This window comes from Pogona vitticeps, chromosome 5 (genome assembly GCF_051106095.1).
Source record: "Pogona vitticeps strain Pit_001003342236 chromosome 5, PviZW2.1, whole genome shotgun sequence".
NCBI lineage: Eukaryota > Metazoa > Chordata > Lepidosauria > Squamata > Agamidae > Pogona > Pogona vitticeps.
The window spans coordinates 132,112,561-132,133,835 of NC_135787.1; the positions used below are offsets into that span (position 1 = coordinate 132,112,561).

Sequence of the window (21,275 nt, forward strand, 5' to 3'; positions counted from 1 at the left end):
TTTCCTGCACAGGGGCTGCTTTTTTTAAAATGCAAATAATCAAGGAATGGAGCATTATTACCATCAAACACATGGCACTTCATGGACTGTGGTGCTCAGAAAGGGCCAGACTGAGCTTTAGGCTCATATAGTTATAGCGTTCAGCCTTTGTAACTTTAAGGCCTTCGGTTTTCCTGATAAGCTAAGTCGCCTTGGATCTGAAGACGCTTCTAGACAAAGGACTCACAATTGTCACTGAACACAGTAATTTTCACGAACTGTAACAAATAACATTCCTTCTCCCTTTTGGAAATAATAAAAAATTTTAAAAAATAAAAACAACCAAAGCCAACACAAACCCACAGCATCTCACTGCTCTATTCCTATGGAGCACTGAAAATGAAGAATTTGTAAGTTCTTTGAATTCGCTTTATCCATCATTTTGGTGCAGCTAAACCCAGAAAAATATTTAGTTTAATTGTTTGAAAAAAATTATAATTGTGAATTGGTTAAGTTAAAAAGTTTTCCCTTTGGTACAAATAAATTTCTTAATTCTGGATACTTTTATCACATAATAATTATATATTTTTATTTGTATTGTTTGGTAGATAATATGTATGCCCAAGTATTATTGATACATATTAGTTCCCTTGTACTCTTAATCCAGGTCTGGAGGAGCAGTTTGGACACTAACTCTCAGAATTCTCCAAGAACTCCCCAAGAATAATTGTGGGGATTCTAACCTATTGACAGGCACCTACATTTTGCTCACCTGCCAAACAGCTTTACTAAACATTAATAACAGGAGGCACAGCCTAAGAAGAATATTCAGCCTTCGAAGATTACTCTTCTCCAGCAGAGCAAAATGTAGGTGTCTGTAAGTGTCTGGTGCTGGAACACCCAGAATCCTGCTTGGAGAATTCTTGGAAAATTCTTGGAGAATTCTTGGAGTTGGAATCCAGAAAAAACACAGACTGTATTGGTATTAGACACATTGAACAAAATGACTGGTGCTAACTGGGTTTTTGTTGTAACAGAACAAAAAGTGTTTGAGAAGAACCCTGTAGCTCCCCAGTACTGTATGTTTTAAAGACTATGAAAGATTCATTCCATGGAAGCACTAAATTTGTAGGAAAAAAAGACAAACGTGGGCAAAGAAAGCAAGAAGGCATGTTTGTCTCTCCCAGCCATCCATTCAACTGCTACCAATTTGGGAATCTTTAAAGAAAAAATGCCTTGAAGTTTCCTTAACTAACGTCTATCAGCTCAGGTCATAAGTGTCCTTGGTTTCTTGTCCTTTAAATGACCGGAGGCCAGCATTGTGAATTGATTTCTTATTATGTGTAATCACTTCCTAATAGTCTAATAGGTGGAGTTGCTATTCATGTGGAATTCTCAGAAATGGCCTAAAACTTACCCACTGAATCATATAGCTCCTGTTTCAAGTACCCACATAACTTTACAAAACTACATATAATTTTACAAGAAGACAAACACAGCAGACTTACGTTTGACCAACACAGCAGTGTTTTTAGTACACAAGGAGTAATATTTATAAAATAACAATTAAAAGGAAAATTGGGCAGGTGTGTTGAGTCCATCCACTTCTGAGATCAAGCTCCAAAGGAAAATCATAATGAAAGCTGTTTTGTACAGTATTTGTTTTTATGTGCATGTGAGATCCAAGGATATGGGTATTTCCTTAAAATCCAGAGTTGGGCAATATCTTTCACAGGATCACCTAGACAGGTCAGTTCAGCAAGGTGATATAAACTTTTTTCCAGTAAAGAGATATACATTTTAGAACACATCTCAAGAGAGAGACTGCAGAATAAGCAAGTTAGTGATTGCTAGATTTGGCAGATATTAGCTGACATATAAGATTTTGGGACAGAGAATAAATGGCTATCCCCATTAAAAAATAATAATAATTCAAACCTAACTATTCCTTCACTTTAGCTGAAACACCCATATTCCTGTGTAGTCAGAGAGGAGATGTAAACAGAAAACTCAAAATACATTTTAAGTGGTACACTCAAGTTTTTTTAAAAAAAAATCAGTTGAAGCCAAATTGTGTAGTTTTGCCTAGTTGGAAGGAAGAGAACCTGCAAAATGCAGGCGGCAGAAAATCATATTCCTCTAGTTGTAAACTGAAGTCCAAAAATATTCACCTTGTGCTCTGGTATTTACAAATTATCTCATCTGCGTAATTCTAGCAATGCTACACTTTGCTAATGTTTGTTGTATATACCATACAAAGATAAGAAACATGTTGTCAGATCATTGTAGTGAAGTGATTTATAGCATTTACAGGATTATAAAAATACAGATAATGTATTACTTTACTTACTGTCCTAAAAGTAAAATAAATAAATTAAAATACTGAAATAACACTGTGTGCAAATACACAGATCTACACGTAACTTCCTTATCTCTGTTATGTTACTAGGAGAATTGCAAGACTAATATAGTGTGAGAATAACAGTAGGCTAATGACAGTGGACCTTAAAGCAGATTAAATAATCTTCAGACGATTGTGCTACCTGTTCAAAACAGCAGCTGCTATCGTCAGACAGAGGGTTGAAGCCAGATATCGTTAGGCTTTCTTTGTAAAGGTGCAATGTCTGTAGTTTGTACTTTAAAAGTGTATTGTAATGTAAAACAAATAGGGTTGTACACTAGCACCAAAATTTGGATTCAGAATCTGGATTTAAAATTTGCAGACCTTTGGATTCAGAATTTTAAATATTCAGAATTTCTAGATATCCAGAGTTCAATTCCAGTCAATATGAATACTATATAGTAATTATTTTCCCCTTTAAAAACACACAACCAGGCAAAACATTTTTAAAGCTTTCCCTGTGTCCTTTGACACCATCCCAGTGGCTGTGCCAAGCAAAAAGAGGGCAAACCAACAGCCAGCAGTACCCATATATTATGAAATGACTGTCACATATACACTGACTGAACCCTGAACAGTGGGACTGCCAGCAGAAAATGCCAGGAGGACCCAGGAGCACAGGGGAAGCACAGGACAGGTCACCCAGGGAAGTGGCCAAATATCCCGGTCAGCACTGGTTTTACAGGTTTGTATCAGAGCAGATCCCAACAGCAAATCCTCAAGGGACTTAGCTCAGAGGTTGGGAGTTTGATTCCCCCATTGTGTCTCCTGCAGGTAGAGCCAGCCCATACTTTTTACTTTCACTTTTATTGGACTTTTACCCCGCCCCCCTAGACAAAGTCTATGCGGGGCAGCTTACATGAGTAATAAAATACAACAATATAACATACAAATAAAAAAGCCTACACCATGTGGCCTTGGGCAAGTTGCGCAGACCTAGAAGAAGAGAATGGTAAACAACTTCCAGCTACAGTATTCTCTGTCTGGAAAGCCCTGAAAAGTGTCACCATAACTCAGAATTGCCTTGATGGCATATAGTTATTTATTATTATTATATGTGCCTTTCAGCTTGAAACAACTCATGTGAAAAAAATGCTTCCTGGTCTGTGTCTGTTTCTAGATTTCATACAGACAGGCATTATTTTACAAGTTTTGCCCTCAACCCAGCCTCCTTCCCTTGGAAAATCCATGGCAACCCCATTCAGGAGTCACTGAATTCTTTGCTCCCATTATGCTTTTGCCTGTTGAAGTTTTGACAGCCTTGCATGTTACCTGGAGAGGGTGTGGCTGCAAGGCACTTTTCTGGGCTAGGCTAGGGTGACCGTCAATCTGTCCAACACTAACCAATAGTTTCCTCCTGCCTGTGAATTCAAAAAGACCCTGACTCTGTCCCTCCTCTAGAATCTGCTGAAGTCTGTTTCTAAAAAGTAGTCATGTTTGTCAGTTTGCTGTTGATCTGTAAGTAAGCGAAACCATTTTTTCTTTCTCCTACTAATGTCTCAGAGTGAGCAATTGAGACTGCAAATGCCAGTTTAATGATAAAAGGGGTGGACTATTCTGGGGAATTTGAAGCTATTCCGCTCTGTGGATCCCTGCACTTCTACTACACAGCTAGTAGCAGGAATTTAGAAAGACAGCATTGTTTTAAGACTCTGTTCTAATGAGTGAGAACAAAATGAAGCTGAGAGCAAGAATGAAATTTTAAAAATCCTTCTGTGCCTTCTGAAGAGGATGAGAGAACTTCTGACAAATTCATTGGAGCAAACTTCAGGAAATGAAATTCTAGTTTCCAGCATGAGGTTTTCTCCTTAAGGTTGGTCATGAACACTATAGTGTAAAATAGACACTGTATGTTGCAGAAAGCTGACTCACAGTCTGACACATCTTGTTGTGTTTGATATTCTCTGATTTCTTAAGCAAATAAGAACATTGCAACAACATACGTAATGACTGCAATCACAATTTTATGGCCTCAAATTATGATGCTTTCCCCATTTTAAATGACATTTTATATTGAGCTGATCTTTGTTGCGTCTGTTTTCAAAAAAGAATTCCATGTTCGCCGCTTTTAATAGCTCTGCCATAAAGTTTTAATGTCTAACGTTTAACATTTCCAAACCATAGACAACAATGCCTGTATTAGTACAGTTTTTACCTAATGTGTGTGTGTTTGTTTGTGCATTCTGTGCTACCATAGCGGAAGTGACTTATAGCGACCCTAATAGGGCTTTCAAGGTAAATGAGAGGAGTGGCTCCACTCTCCCAGCAAGTTTCCATGGCCAAGTAGAGATTCCAACTTTGTTCACCAGAGTCTTGTTCACTGTACACTACAACAAACTGGGAATCACTAGTATAAAGACATAGAAATCTACTTGTGGCTCTTCATCAGTGCAGAAATAAAGCCCCACTTCAGATTAAATTTCTCCCTAATTTCTGCTAATCTTGAGAAACAAGGTCATACCTTGCCTCTCTGCCTGTGGGAGACAATAGTCTGAGACTTTTGCACACTTGCATACGGTTTGAATAGTTTGTACATATCTCACACCAAATACACCAAAGTTCAAATGGCACCCTTGATACCCAGTTTTGGGAGAGGGGACTGACGGTACTATATTGGCTTTGTGGGCTGGGTTTTTGGTATAGATGCCCTATCCAATATTATTCCTCACCGCACAGATGGAGGCTCAGTGGTCTCAGAAATAGGAGCAAAAATACCATTTGAAGGTTGTGATCTGATGCCCCAGTGAAACCTAACCAGAAGCCTCTGAAACCCAATGAATGGGATTCAAATCCTAATGAAAGTAGGTAATTTCAAAAAATGAGTTTTTGTTTAATTCTGCTTGTGTTAATAGAAGTTGTGTAGTGTTTTCTGGAGCAGTGCTAATTTTCTCTTTTCTCCTTTTTTCTCTTCTGTGCTTTCTTTTTCTTTTTTACATGTGGAAGTGCTGTGGAATTGTTGCTTCATGTGAAAAGTCCATCAGTAAGTAGGAGGGCAAAAGCACATTGCCCCTCCATGTGCTCCCCAGCTATTGATATATAAAGGCTCTCTGTCTCTGGTACTGGGCAGAATGTAGAGCTGCATTCAGCATAAATTTGCCCAATTCTTTTTTAACGTATCTGAGCTGGCGAACTACACTGTATCTTGTGGTAGTGAATTCCAGTTTCACTAATTATTGCTTGATGAAGTACTTTCTTTGACCTTTCTTGAATTTCTCAAAAATATAGAATTTGTCTAAAAACTATTGGACATATTCTAATTAACAATTAGTTATTTTTAGATTATATAAAAAAGGGGATAGAAACTGGTGGAACTTAAAACTTTGTGGACTGCAGCTTCAATAATGCCTGACAATTGGCTATGTTAGCTGGGGCTGCTGGAAAGCTGGAGTCTTAACATCATCTGAGGTACCACAGTTTCGCTATTTCTAGTATAAATGTTTGCCTTGAACATGTTAAGCAAGGTATAATCTTTCATACTTTAGACCTAGCATTAAAATGAATTTTGTTAATTTCTCTAATTATTATTTGTCATGGTGTAGTGGTTAAACTGCAGTACTGCAGTCAAGACTCTGCTCATGACCTGAGTTTGATCCTGACAGGCTCAGGTAGCTGGCTCAAGGTTAACTCAGTCTTCTATCTTTCTAAGGTTGGGAAATCAAACACCCAGCTTGCACAGGGGAGGGAGGGACAATCTGTAGCCTGACCAATTAAATTGTAAACCCCACAGAGTGTGCTTTTATGCCATGGGGTGGTGTATAAGCAATACACTTTGCTTTTTGCTTTCATTCCCTGTGCCTGCTGTGGACACAAAGGCAAGCGCACAATTGTTTGAATACGTGTTGTTTATGAAATGTATACAAACACATAGTCATGTTTAGGATAATATACTGTATATCGATATCTGTATCTAAATACAGTATAGTTTCAGATGGTGTATTTTGCTCCAGTTTGACAAGTTATGATTCCTATAAGTTATAGTATTATCTCCCTGTTTAGAATTTCACAGACATATGAAAAGGTGATGCAACACTGCAAGACATTCACTTAAATGAGAGGAGAATCTTACCCCTAGATACAATAATATTCCGTAGAACACAAATTTCCAGAAATAGCAGCGTCTAAGAGCATTGATGAGTCTAGGTTTCTTCTTTGAAGCCAGTTCTCTGTCCCATTCTCTGGTGAGATAAAATGACTGTTAGGTTGTTTGACCAAATGCACCATTCTGTGGCAGTAGCATGGTTCAGTTCACTCAAGTATATCCAAGGAGATTTACTTAGAGTGACGAGTGAAATAAAGGTTTTGTAAACCCCCCAAAGTTTGATCCTCAATGACTTGATAGCTTAATAAAAGTTCAAGTGTAGTTCAGCCACATATTTGGCAGATTTAAATATCAAGCTATACATCATTCTGCAAGGAGTTAATTCATTAAAAAGGTCACACTGTATGTTTTAAAGAAACCTGTTGTACTTCTTAAAGACCAATCTACAAATAATAGGCAAATAAAGGTTTTGGACCTTCTCCAGTCCCAAGAGAAAGAAAAAAACAAAGGGAGACTATTCTAACCTATTCTATTTTGTGCCTTTTTCACTTTGCTGCTTACAAAGCATGTCAACCACTACTGAAAAGACTTTTTGATGGTACAGTTTTATAGCCCAGTAGTCAGGGAAAATGTCAAACTGAAATTAATTTGTACATTTCAATAGCATTACTTCTAACTTCTTTGTAATGAAAAAAATATTATGAAATATACTCCTATTACATTTTTTGGCATAATTTGTCTAAGTGGTTCATGACATAAACCAAATTTATCTAAATGGTTCGTGATATAATTGCTTGTGGAAGCCAGTCAGAGATGACTACCTCACTGAAATCAGTAAACGCTGTACATATAATTCCAGCACATGAGAACACACGCAACAGTTACTAGAGACCCAATAACTTAGTCCATACTTCAGGCCAGTATCACAAACCTTAGATGCACACAGCCATCCTGGGCATTATCCATTAGTACATAATCAATTATCCCCAGCTATTCTCAGAACCTATCCATTTTGAAGGAAATCAACCCTGACTGCTCACTGGAAGGACAGATCCTGAAGCTGAGGCTCCAATACTTTGGCCATCTCATGAGAAGACTCCCTGGAAAAGACCCCGATGTTGGGAAAGTATGAAGGCAAGAGGAGAAGGGGACGACAGAGGATGAGATGAATGGACAAAGTCACCGAAGCTACCAACATGACTTTGACCCAACTCCGGGAGGCAGTGGAAGACAGGAGGGCCTGGAGTGCTCTGGTCCATGGGGTCACAAAGAGTCAGACATGACTTAATGACTAAACAACAACAATTCTCAGAATTCCATAATCCCAGCCAATTCTCTCTTTAGTAAATGTATGTATGGGATGAAATATTTTCCTTGTTTCACCCAGTGTCATGGAAACAACTGGCCTGTGAACGTAACACTTCTTAATTATTGCTTGGATATCATTCATACCAGGGGTTAGATTATTTTTATTCCAGGAAAGACAGATTATACACTGGTCTCAAAAATATGTAGAAAATTAGCCAAATAGGCCTTTTAGATAATAATGTAGTTATTCTAGCGTGTATATAGTGGAAATAAAAGGCCAGGGAAACATACAGAGATGGGGATGGGGGAATATAACAAAACCAAAGTCTATGGCCAGATATACTGGCATGATTCCCTGACAAAGGAGATTCTAAAATGGGGATGGCAGAATCTGCTCAGATATAGTAGATTTTTTAAAAAAAATTCTGGTGATGTGAATTAGAATGCCTGTTATACAAAGAACTACCAGTCATTAAGTACCATAGTGATTGATAGCTCTTTGTCTAACAAATTGGGTAGTTTAATTTATGTTGCAAGAGGAGAAATATTATGGATATTTATAAAACTGGAAGGTCACAAACATTTATGAAATATGGGCAAATTTGATTTGGTTCCCTAAGCTGAAGTAGATCCACTGAATCAACTGCTGAATGGCGAATCAAAAATTATGAAAAATCTACTTTAGCTGCTTTAGCTGGCACTATAACTGGATTATGACCTTTGAGACAACAGCCAAATTGGATAAACTGTTCGCAGTTAGCTGGATGAAGAACAGAAACAAAATCTCTCAGGTGAAGAAACCTATAATTGTTAATATACTTGAGGCGGCAATAAAGATTCCATCCTACACTAAATGTAATTACATTAAACTGATCATCTATTTATAAAATCGCATCTTTGTTAAATGATTAACAAAACCCTAAGATTTCATCAGAAGACAGGTTAAAATTAAAAATCTCTATCTGTCCTTAGGAAATTGTGAATGAGGTCCAATAAATAAATAAAAAAGTGCCATGGCTGGATGGCATTATGGCTGACATCCAGCCTGTCAGCAGAGTGAGGCATTCTTTAGCAACCATTTCAGGGGGCTGTTTTACTATACTGGGAAACAAAACAATTTTAAAACTTTGAAAAGAACACAAGGATGTTTTGATGATGAATTAGCATCTTAGAGCTAGCCAAAGTGGAGCCTTATTATTCCTTATCTCTGCCAAATAATGTTTATAAACAGGTTGCTATGTATCCATCTCTTTTTATCAAGGCTAGGTATCCAACAAGTAATATCTAAAGAACAATAGCTGACTGAATAGCTCAGTGGTTTAGGTCTCTGGCTGCAGAGGTTGGGAGTTCGATTCCCCACAGTGCCTCCCGGAAGAAGTGCCAGCCTGTGTGGCATTGATCAAGCTGCACAGTCCCAGGGTGCCCCCAGAAGAAGGGAGTGGGAAACCGATTCTGAGAACTCTCCACCCAGAAAACTGTAGAAATGGTCGCCAAAAACCAGAATTGACTTCACAGCATGCCATTGCAAAGAACAATTGATGTTGAATTTCTGCTAATATTTCTATCTCCTTTCATTTTGAGATGCTGCCAAAATTTTCCATACAGTAGACTGAACTTATATACAGTTCTACAATTTTGAATTGTTAAAAACAATTCATATAAGGATGAAAGTTTAGAGCATGAATTCAGTTTGTGTGTATGCATGTGCACACACACGCATACATATGTGCGCACAAGTGCATCAAAGACTTAAAAAGTTAGTTTGGCCACAGATTCCAGATGCTAAACCCAGAACCAACCCATCCCCATTTCTCTATCTTGAAGGCCCAAATATGCTTGCCCACAATCACCCATATTTTACCTACCAAAATTCTATTTATATTTGCTGTACAAAACATAGACTGATACTGATACATACCTTTCCAATTTTTCTGAGAGGTTATCTGCAGAATCTGTGGCAGGGATTTGATAAATGTCTGACAATTCTAGACGTCGTCTGTAGCCTTTTTTCAAAATAGGCTTTGTCCACCTAATAAATAACATTCCTCAAATTAATCTGGAGATATATACAACATAAGAGCTGGAACCAAAAAATTGCCATCCCAAACCAAATAGTGTTGAGGGGCAGATGGTGTTTTATTCATTAATTTCCCAGAGAACAATCCCTAATTTTCTGTGACAATTCTGAAATCTCCTGTTTTTGATGTAATTTAAAGGAGTTTTGTTCTTCATAGAAAAAATATATCTTTATACCCCAGTTAATATGCCCAAACCTTTTGTTATATCCTTGATTTCCAGTTATAATACTCTATAAATTTTGTAGTATTACACATACCGTAGAACACATGGTTGTGCAACTAAGATCTATGTGCGGCTGAATAAAATATGCTGGGTGGTAACTTTAAAAAGGACTAAGAATGGTAACGAGCATGGAGGCTACTGGAACTGTATAAAGAGTCCTTCAAAAATGCAAACTAATGCAAAATGCTGATGTGCTTCACTGTAAACAGAAAGTTCTAATACAAGATTTCCACTACAGTGGGGTCTTGACTTGAGAACTTAATCCGTATTGGAAGGCGGTTCTCAAGTCAAAAAGTCTGTAAGTCAAGTCTCCATTGACCTACAGTACATTGAAAACTGATTAATCCCATAACAGGCCGTTTTTGTTCCATTTTGGTTTTTTTCTGGTCTGTAAGTCAAATCTCAGTCTGCAAGTCAAACCTAAATTTTGCGGTCAGAGAAGTCTGTAACTCAAAAAGTCTGTAAGTCAAGCCGTCTGTAAGTCAAGGGTCCACTGTACATGTGTGATTCTTACTTGGTTCAAGATTTCAACCATGACCAAAACTTTCAACGGTAAGTTGATAAAGTCATATATTATCCCTGCTGCTTATGTCATGCATATTTCAGGGAGACAACCCACAATGTAATAAATTGTTCCTGTCCACACTTGTTTTTCTTTATCAGGAGACTGTAATTTGGCATTTTGCCACTTTTAAGGTAAGGGGCAACCGAGTGATTAAGCTGCATGGCTTTTAAATCCTTCTGGGAAGACATTGTGTGAAACCCAAAGAGTATTTCTGGATCATATTCAACTCTCTTTCAAGTAAGACTATATTTGCACAAGCAATCTAATGCAGATCTTTCCGCCTGCTAAACTAACCTGCAGGATTTTTGCCAAAAATATGCACCCAGCCCCACAGTCCTATGATCACATCCTTGCTGGTGTGGGTGGGAATAGGTATGACTAAAGTTATTTCTATATCAGATTACATGTGCTTGAAAGAGAAAGGTTTCTATACTTTAAATGAGAAGATGCTTCTTGTCTTTTTTTGTCTTTTTTGTTTTGTTTTGTTTTGTTTTGTTTTGTTTTGCAAAACACATGGGCTTTTTAGTCCTGAAACAACACTGGAGAGAAACAGGCTCAGTCCTTTTCTGTGTGATATAGCACCACAAGAAAGAATTATATATTTCTTTTTTGCAGTCCAAATGGACCTGGCATTCTGAGGTTTAACGATCTCTGGCTGAAATCCTGTTATTTAGTGGAGCAGACTGTGCACTACAGGAGGCCCGCTGAATGAGTGGGAATTTGGAGGGTCAACTCCTTTCTAAGTTCCATTGATTGAAATGGGCTTACTCTAGTTGTCACTTAATTGAGAATAGTAAATCACAACTAGAGTAGGCCTATTTGAATCAATGGAAGTTATGAAGAAGTTTATTCACCATATTCGCAGATTCAACAGACCTACCCCAGTGCAGTTTTCTCCCCTAAGTAATAGGATTTTGGCCTCTCTTTTCTTGGACTGATTTTTCTTGCTTCTTTCCTCAGTACCATAGTGTGCAAAATTTCTAAATGGTCAGGCATCTGAGTGGAGGAGACGGGCTGGGAAGTGCCAAAAACCTGTTGGGCAGCTAAATGAACTGGCATGAACCACCAGTTCAGCAGTTTGTGCCCATCTTTACTCTATGCTGTTGTGCTGCCATGGACTAACATGTCTTCTGCCCTGGAAACTTCTGCAGTGGAAGGCAGTCTCTGGGGTAGTATTTTATAATGCTCAATTAAGCTCTAAATTCTTATAGGATTTGTGGGAGTGGTGCTTTCCAACAGCTGTGAGCTTAGGCATTGCTAGATAAATACATATCTAGTATTTAGAAGCAGTATTCTGCAGAAAAAGACTGTCTGATTATTCTAACAAGAATCAGTCTCAAATAATACACTTGGGAGATATAAGAGTTTTATTTGATTGTCCAGTGTCTCAGGCACATAATGCTGAAAGACCAGTATACCTAGACAGATAATGCTCTCAGAGGATGAGACACTCATGTCTCTTAGTGTGTGATCTGCACTCTTTATAAGCCGTGTATTCTAAGCACTCTACTTCAGCATCACTCAAAATGTTTATCATGCTTTAGGCACAGTCTTTTTTTCTAGCTCCATCTGATGGTAGGCTTAAAAGACTTGTCCAAGTTGCTGATACATTTGACAGTGACAAATTGTCGTCTGTGGGGGCAGTGTTTAATGGTGGCAGCCGATGTTGTTGCTTTAAATGTTTTTCGGTTTATATTAAATTAATATTTTCAAATTTGATTATTTATTTCATATTATTTTAATACTGTAAGTTATATGTTTTTAGATTCATTAATTAATTTCATTCATTAAGTAAACAAAGACTCCAAGTAAAGCATGTAAATCCTATATCCATGAAATGCAGTACGTAGTTGTCTAACTTGCAAACTAAAGTAGACTTTTTGTAAGGCAAATATAAAATATAAGAACCTGAGAAGGGCCATCCTGGATCAGGAAAAAAGGCCTTCGAATTCTAAATTATCTGCTTGACATATTTCAGTGAAATGGCTCATCATGATATCATGTGGTGTCATTTTATGAAATACATATATTTCAAACAAGGGCACTTGAAGGCATTTTTGCCCATGTTGGCTAGGGATTATGACAGCTATAGTCCCACTCCCAATATATTCAGAGGGCACCACGTTGAGCAAGGCTTCCTTAATGTATGCCCCCATAAAGGAGCCACTATAAACAACAGATGAAAATCCAACTAAAGAGCCTTAACCATGCAAGGTGAAACCAGAAGACCTTTATGATCTTTCCTACTCCAGAGCAAGTGCACAGTATTCACTATGCCATACTGACTCTCTCACACACCCTGACCTCCTCTTGAAAACAACACTGGTGAGAAACTAAAAATAACTGGAAAAGAAAGCTTAAGGACAGAGTCTTGATCCACCCCATAATAATAAGAGGTTTTAAATGCAACTACATAATGGTCAGACTAGTATACCAGGAAATAGATGTGATTAGCTACAGTATATAGATATCAAGTTTGTGTGTACACATTCAAAATGACCTCTATTAAAAGAAAATCAAGTATACCGGGGGGGGGGGGGGGAGAAGAATGTGCCATATGTGTACACAATACCTCAACAAACTGTATTTAGTTTTCCTGCTACACTGCCAGCATGACACAAAACTCTCTCGACTTTCATTGTGTCTTAACGAGCTAGTAGTAATACCACTATTAGTAATAGCACTGTATTTGATTAAGCTCTTCAGCCACAATCAAACAACGTAATAATTCTTGCCCTCTTTCTAGTGACCTATTGGATTGACTTCTTTGAATAATACAAAGCTTTAAGCAAACAACACAGTAATCAGTGAAAGAAACAACTTTTAAAATGTTCTAAATCAGTTGTGCTGTGTAGAATCAGATCTTCTCTAACTGACATCCAATTTTAATGTGTGGTATTAGTTATAAAGGAATAATTTTATCTGTGATGAACACTCCTCTAACCAAAAAAAAAAAAAAAACCTTGGCTGGCCATATGCTTTATCATTCAGAAGAGAAGTGATGCCACCCAAAATAAAATAATGACATCCACATACCATAGGGAGATTTATTTAGTTATTTATTACACTTTTATCCCAAACATCTAGTGGCATTGCCACTACTCTGGGCAGCAATAAAACATAAACACAAAAACACAAAACTCTCACCAACCAAACCTCTGATCAAAGAGAGGGCATATCCAAAAAGAAAAAAAAACAGCTAAAATCCTGTTGGCATAACTTATGCTGCATAAAGCTGATGATGTCAGCAGAAGTGACAATTTTTCAGAAACTAAAAATTTCTAACTTAAATCCCAGGGCTCCCGAGATTCCCATATACTGTAATTGTTTTCATCATCAGTAGCCCAAAGGAGGCACGAGATGGGAGGGGAAGTCTTTAATTGCCAAAAATTGGTGCCTATAATTGGTTGCAGTGGTTTTTAATAATTAACGACTTACCTCCCCTCCTGTGGCTCCCACAGATTTCTGATGATGAAAGCAATTGCGTGGAAACTTCAGGAACTTTGGGACAGAGACTGAAAATGTTTAATTTCTGAAAAATTGCTACTGCTAATTACATTATCAGTTTTATACAGCCTAAGTTTTGCTAATAAGATTTTAGCCACTGGAGGAGACAAAAAAAGTACACGAATGGTAAAGATCAGTAGACATGTTTGTTTGTTTTTGTTGTTAATTTTGTTTTGATCCCACCAGTTTTTTGCTTTTTAAAAAATTTTTCTTTTTCACGGCAAGTGGCTGAAATGTGGGAAAGTTGTTTACAATGGTTCGAATGACGATGCTGGAGAAGCTATATTGTCTAGCTCTGCCTGTGCAAATTCTGCAGCGAGATATAACTGTGGAGACTGACCTTCTGCTGTATGAAAGTTTAAAAAGAAGCCGAAATAGTCTTATGAGTTAAAAAAACCCACGGAATATTGAGGACACAGATATCACAACAATTTAAAGCAGATCATCTCGTCATCTGGGAAGGAAACTTCTAGGTTCACATCAAATTAATATATCAGAAATAGGCATTTTGCTTTTATCTTCTATTTTTGGGATGGAGAGGGGTTCCCAGACTCTGACCTAACCCTTTGTTCCCACCATAGTTCTGGTAAGAATGATCCTTTCCTGCGCCTGACTTTTACAATGAAAAGAAAGATTCCATTAGGTGTAACTGTGAAGCTCTGACCTCAGAAAATGAATTGGGTGGCATGTTTATATAACACAGCTGCTGTGTAAATATGTGAATAAGCCACAATAAAAAAAAGGCAGAAGGAAGAGTCAGTCATGTATCTTAGATGTTTTGTAATACACTTATGTATGTTGGGCATACTCCAGTTTTATGGAATAATACCTCTAGGAAATTGTATAGTATGCAATGATGGGAACAGAAAAAGCAGCAATTCCTTATTGTGTTGATTTATCTTTGATTGTCACCCCTGAATAAGAATGGCAAGTATCAGCATATAATGCATTAGCATGTACTTCCAAATTACTGGCTGGCATTTAAAGGAACTCTGTTATGGTGAAACTTTTAGTGTTATCAGAGTCTTTCCAGTGACTAGAGATGTTATTTCGGGCACATACTGAGAGAACTAACTCAGTAGGGAACAAGGGTATTAAAAAGCTAAAAGAAGGAAAACAAGTTCCACCTCTGCTTTTAACTGCCTAGTAACAAAATACAGGTCATAAGAATGACACAAGGCTCTCACATACATGGGATATTGTCTTAACTCCTCTTTTACTTGTTTTACAACTATGTGGTTTTCTTTCCTTTAAAGGATTTCCTTCCTCTTTCACTGTCTTTGGAGATGCTTATTCTGTGTTTGCTCAGTCCCTATCCTACATAACAAAAAGGAAAATGTTGCATTCCTTCCCCCCACCCCTAGTTTTTCCTTGTGGCATTTGCAGTTGCAGGTCTCTGGTGATCTCAGCAAGGACAGTTCATTTCCCTCCACCGTATTTGAAGCCACAGTATGTCCGTAATCAATAAGAAAGACACACACACAAATAATAAAGACATTGTGGCACCTTAAACACTAAGAGGAGCTTTCATGGAACATGTCCACTTCTTCAGACATAAGAGTGAGAATACAAAGCAAAACGTTCATGCAGGGCGCTAAGATAATGCATTTGAGCAGGCAGCAGAAGCTAATTGACAAGGGAAAGATGGAGATAAATTTACCATGTGGCCTGATCTGCACCCATGTCAGTTACCCTGCTACTCTCAGATGCAGTAATAGATGCTAGCTTGTCGTGAGTGTTGGAATAGGATTCAACTACCAGTCCATTTACCTTTTGTATGTAGAGTGGGGCACAAGCACCATCATGTCCTTTCCCCATGGACAGCAGACTATTTGGGGGCAGTACTAATCAGTAGGAATACCAGAGGTGATAACTCCTAGATGTCAATTAAAGACATTCCTTCCTTAACCACTTTTCTTTGACAAGGGCAAGAAACCAGAGGATGATCTGGTTCCCACATAAAAGCTCCATGTACAAGGTGGGACAATTATATAACAGAAGCATCATCTGAAAGCTTCAGTTCCTAACTCTAATTCTTAGACATCTCACATACTGTAATTTGATGAAAAGAAAAAGGCTTCATTCCAGACTAGGAATAGTAGTTCTAATCCTGACACAGAACATAAGCTTGTAGAAAAGTTTACATCAGATTCAAAAACAGAGGAAGTAGTCCACAATACAAAAAGAGAACCATAAAAGCCCCAGTAGTAGTTTCTGTTTATGTTACATCATAGTTTGGTGCATTTGTTATAAGCCTTTTTTGCTCCTTTTTATCTGAATAGTTAGTTTTTGCAAGTTCCCCTGTCAGCTTCAGCTTTCTTAATTCTAGAAACAAAAGGATTATATTAATAATGGAAGTATACAGTATAGTTGAAAGAGTCCAACCCCCTCCCAATGCTTATCATATTCACATCAGTTGAGTTTTATGCATCACAAATGTTATTTCAGCATTTAAAAAAACTGCTGTCACATATGCAAGTTACTTCACCCAACACTGGTTAATTTGGCAACATTTGTTTTACTTTTCCTGAGTGGGCATTTCATAAGCACAAATCATGTTGTGACTATCCCATATTCTTACCATAAGGGAGTATGGAAGATATCGATTAAATGAGTAATGATGCTATATGAGCAATAAACTTATTCTCTCTTTATGGCACACTGTAGTCTGAATTTGGACAAGGTATTCTGTGGAAGAGCAAAAGGTGGATGGCATCTGATGGATAAAACTAAATGGCATTTTAGTTCATTTCAGGTGTATGATTCTATGAAATTTATATGCTAGTCAACTATCACTACTTAGAACAGAAGATGCTAATCTGAATTTTGATTGCTAGCATCCTCGCTGACTTTCTAGCACTGTTTTTAAAATGTTCTGATTTTAAATTTAATATTATAATGATTTTAATACTGTTTTAATATTGCAATTCTGTTGCATTTTAAATGGTTGTTTTTTTAAAAATGTTTTCTCAGGCACCTTGAATCCCAGTTCTAGGAGAAAGGCAGCATATAAATACAGTAATTGACAGACAGATATATGGTTTCACTTCCTTCAAATTCTCAAAAATCATACATTATTTTCCATTGGATACTAACTAGAATACCAAAATAAACATTTGTGCTGGCAAATCCTGTGAGAAATAAGATACTGGCAAAGTGTTGGAAAAATAAAGGCAAATGCGCCTTTTATTTTTCTTTCTAGCTGTTAAGTGCTATTTGATGATGAAAACCCTAAGCAGTAATAACACAACCTGAACTCTTTATAGCAGTGGTTCTTAAATTAACCTTGGATCCACAAATGTCACTGGATTAAAACTCCCAGAAGCCTCCACTATTAACAGCGCTGACCAGGATTTCTGGGAGATATAGTCCAAAGATATCTCGGACCCAAGTCTGGGAGGCACTGCTTTATAAAGAGATAATCATGATTATAATTTAATTTTATAAAACATATGTACATGCCTAAAAAGTCCACCAAATTATAAGTCAAAATCAGTTATGAGTTATTGTTTTTAACCTCAAAGGTTGCCATTTGTTTTCATTGTATTCTACCAGAATGATCCAAAGTAAACAGTCTCTTATACAGTGTTGCACTCCTGCTAATCTAATCATCTATGGAGAATATCATTTGAAACAATAACTACTTTAGAGGAATCATCATATTTCAGAGCTAAAGCTTGTTTATTTACAAGCAATAGTTGCTTACGTCCTTACTTTCTTTTCTAACATGCATGCAGAAGAAAGGGTTTATTTTCATTTACAGAAAATTACTGTCTCATCAATAGAACCTAAGTCTGTGCTGCTTATGACAAAGGACAAGGCAGTGGCTATTGCCTCCAATCTTTTAATGTCACCTTGAATCCTGATTTTGTCTTCTGAAGTTTTAGCTATCCTTCCAGGTTGGTGTCATCTGCATATTTGCTGAGTATCTTCTCCACACCCTCATCCATGTTATTTATAAAGATGTGGAACAACACTTGGAACAATGACAGAACACTGATGATGCACCTCTTGTCTCTACTCTCTAGCTTGACAAGGAACAACTGGCGAGCATTCTTTGGCTATAACCTGTCAATCAGTTACAAATCTACCTTAAAGTAGCATTGTCTAGCCCACCAAGATCCCATTTCTCCCCTTTTTTGAAATGGGGATGACATTTGCTCACCTCCAGTCTTCAGGGACTTCACCTGATCTCCATTTTCAAAGGCTGTAGACCAGGGGTGGGCAAAATGCAGCCCTCCAGATGCTGCTGAACTGCAACTCCCATAATTCCTAGCCCACACAGCCAATAGTGAGGAGATTTGGGCCTAGCCCACACAGTGAGGAATGTTGGGATTTGCAGTTCAGCATCATCTGGAGGGCCGCACTTTGCCAGGTCTGCTGTAGACAGAAGCTCTGAAATTACATAATCAGGTTTCTTTAATGTCCTTGAACTTTCAGACTTCAATTCTTCAAGTAGCTTTGGCTTTGATGTTTGTACAAAGATTCCATTTTATATCGTATGGGAATCCTTTAGCAGACACTGATGCATTAAACTAGTTACATGATATTTGCAGTTCTTGTTATTGTAGTAGTAGAATATACACCAGTTTGAACATTCTAAAGTTAAGCATGCAAAGTAAAAACTATTAAGAAAAATACACTGTCTGGGAGCAGTCCTACTGTTACATATCTGACAGTTTGAAGGGAAACTGGAAATGAAACAACTAGATGAAAACAAGGAAATATTCCTGCTAAAGATATTTGGTAAATACTTAACACACCTTTGACAATCAAACAGGAAATACTAATAAAAACTTTTTAAAAAGACTCAGCTGAGGTGCTTGGTAGCACTTAAACTTTTTATATAAGATTCTAACATCTTGGTTGCTTTTTCAGATCAATGGAGACCTGACTTGACCCTTAAACCTCCAATTACTGTATGTCTTCTAGGAATTTGAAATAATAGCATTTTTCTAGTTCTGCTGAAGAAAAATAATATATTCAAAAGTCAAAACAGCTTCCCTAATGTCTAGTTTAGGGGGAGAAGGAGTTGAAAAAGGTATACGTATGATGACTTTATACAAATATAAATGACATGGCAGAGAGGAAAAACATGTTAGACAAATTTACTTTCCACTAAGATTAGTTTAAAATGTAATTACCACTTAAACCCAATTTATTCCAGTGGCGCTTAAGTTTGGCTAACCTGCTTTGAATCCAACTGAAGGAGTTTTTTAAAAAGACTCTATAAGAACAAATAGCAATAACTTAAATATTAATTTTAAGTGAATGATTTTAATATCAGAATTACCAGTAGTGACTATTAAACTACTGCTGTTTCTGATGCATGTCAAAGGGTCTTTTTAATTATTGGATAACTAAATTTATATAATAGCATTATTTAAGATTAAAAAAAAGATGCCTACACATACCACTTTGGGATCAAGGGGCTTTCCTGCCACTTCCCCGTACTGGGATTTAGGAGAGCTCAAAATGACATATTTACTTTCTTGTGTACACTCAGAGTTTCACACTGGCTTGGTCCCTTACATGTCAGACAGGCTGTATCCAGCTTAACACACAGCCCATCTATGATGGACAAAAAAAACAAAAAAAAATACACTTGTTTAATATAAACAAAAAGGGCTGAACAGAGAATGGAGACCTGGCTAGAATTCACCCAATCTGTTTATGCTTAAGTTGGGAATCAGAGATACCAACCAGAAAAGTTGGCTGCAAATGTTGTGAGGATACTGCTACCGTCAAACTTTGCTAATGACTGGAATCAGGTGAAACTAGAAAATTGTCTTATAAAAGTATTAATGCATTCGACACCATGTTGCTATTTTTAGATTGGGGGGGGAAACAAAGAGTACATATGAAAACAAGTCACACACAAATGCAGTTTTGGCTTCTTGCAGTATAATACTTATGACGTAAATTCATTGTTTTTTTTTTTAATCTGTACATGTTATTGTTACTAGGTAGCATACTAAAAGGGGAGGAATTTAAAAAGGAGCAATAGTCTGTACAGATTCTTATTCATCTGTAGAACTGGCAAAAGTACAAATGGGAGACAGGGCCGCAGGATGTACAAAAATACTGACAACATAAGACTTTATTTTTATTTTAAAAGCACAGGTTCAATGCGTTTTGGCTGTAGCCTTTTTCTTAGCTCTTTCTAAATGAATATATAATTTACTTTCTGCTTAGCTCCTAAAGGCCACAGCCAAAACGCATTGAGCCTGAGCTTTTTAAATAAAAATTCAGTCTATATTGTCAATATTTTTGTACATCCTGAGACTCTGTCTCCCATTTTGTACTTTTGCCACCTGTGGATGTACCATTTCCCTCTGATCTGTAGAACTGACCAGCTGACTGGATAGCTCAGTGGTTTAGGTATCTACCTGTGCAGCCAGAGATTGGGAATTCAATTCCCCACTGTACCTCCTGCAAGTAGAGCCGGCCTGTATGACCTCAGGCAAAGCTGCACAGTCCCAAGGCGCCCCTAGAAGAAGGGAATTGTAAACCACTTCTGTGTATTCTCTACCTGAAAAACCCTGAAAAGGGTCACCATAAGATAGAACTGACTTGAGGGCACAGGACTGACTTTTCTGACCTTTGTGTGAAAGAACTGTCCTATTTTCAATACCTGACATAACACGAGTGCCCACTCTGACTTTATGGAATAGATTGCTTCAACTGATAATTCAGAGCAGAAAGATAAGGTGCCATAAACAAGGACTGTCGACTGATAATAAATTATATGTTCAGAAATCATTGTGGAAATATTATTCACAAAAGCTTCTGTGTGTCAAACTAGGAAAGGGCCTCCCTGAAACCCTCCAGGTAACGTTAAAATTCAATAATAGCCTGCTCCAGCAGCCTGAGAAACTCTCCAGAACTGGATTTTAGTAGTAGAAAAGATTTCAAGGGGAAAAGGCAGGTGCTGAAAATACCATCAAAGGCATTACATTATCTAGTGCTACTGTATCATATTTGCATTTGGGCTCATTATTTTTAGTCAGTTAATCAACCATTAAGTGCCTAAACATCTGCATATGAGAGAAACAACAGTCCTAATATCTGGTTTGTGAATAGGCCAGAAACTGATGCATGGAACAGAACCTTTCCATCTTCCCTTTTCCGCTCTATCCACTACCTATAAAATATGTTTCTGATAGTTAGGGACC

The 21,275-nt window shown here is 37.4% G+C and overlaps 1 protein-coding gene across 1 annotated transcript in view; it reads right to left on the minus strand.

Moving 5' to 3' along the window:
• CFTR (CF transmembrane conductance regulator) overlaps nucleotides 1-21,275 on the minus strand; it is a 105,736-nt gene that overhangs the window by 74,913 nt on the left and 9,548 nt on the right. Inside the window, exons 2-3 of the mRNA XM_020789713.3 lie at nucleotides 9,646-9,756; nucleotides 6,447-6,555 (exon numbers count right to left, since the gene is read on the minus strand). Of these exons, the coding sequence (XP_020645372.3) occupies nucleotides 6,447-6,555; nucleotides 9,646-9,756 (220 nt within the window). The remainder of the gene's footprint in view (nucleotides 1-6,446; nucleotides 6,556-9,645; nucleotides 9,757-21,275) is intronic.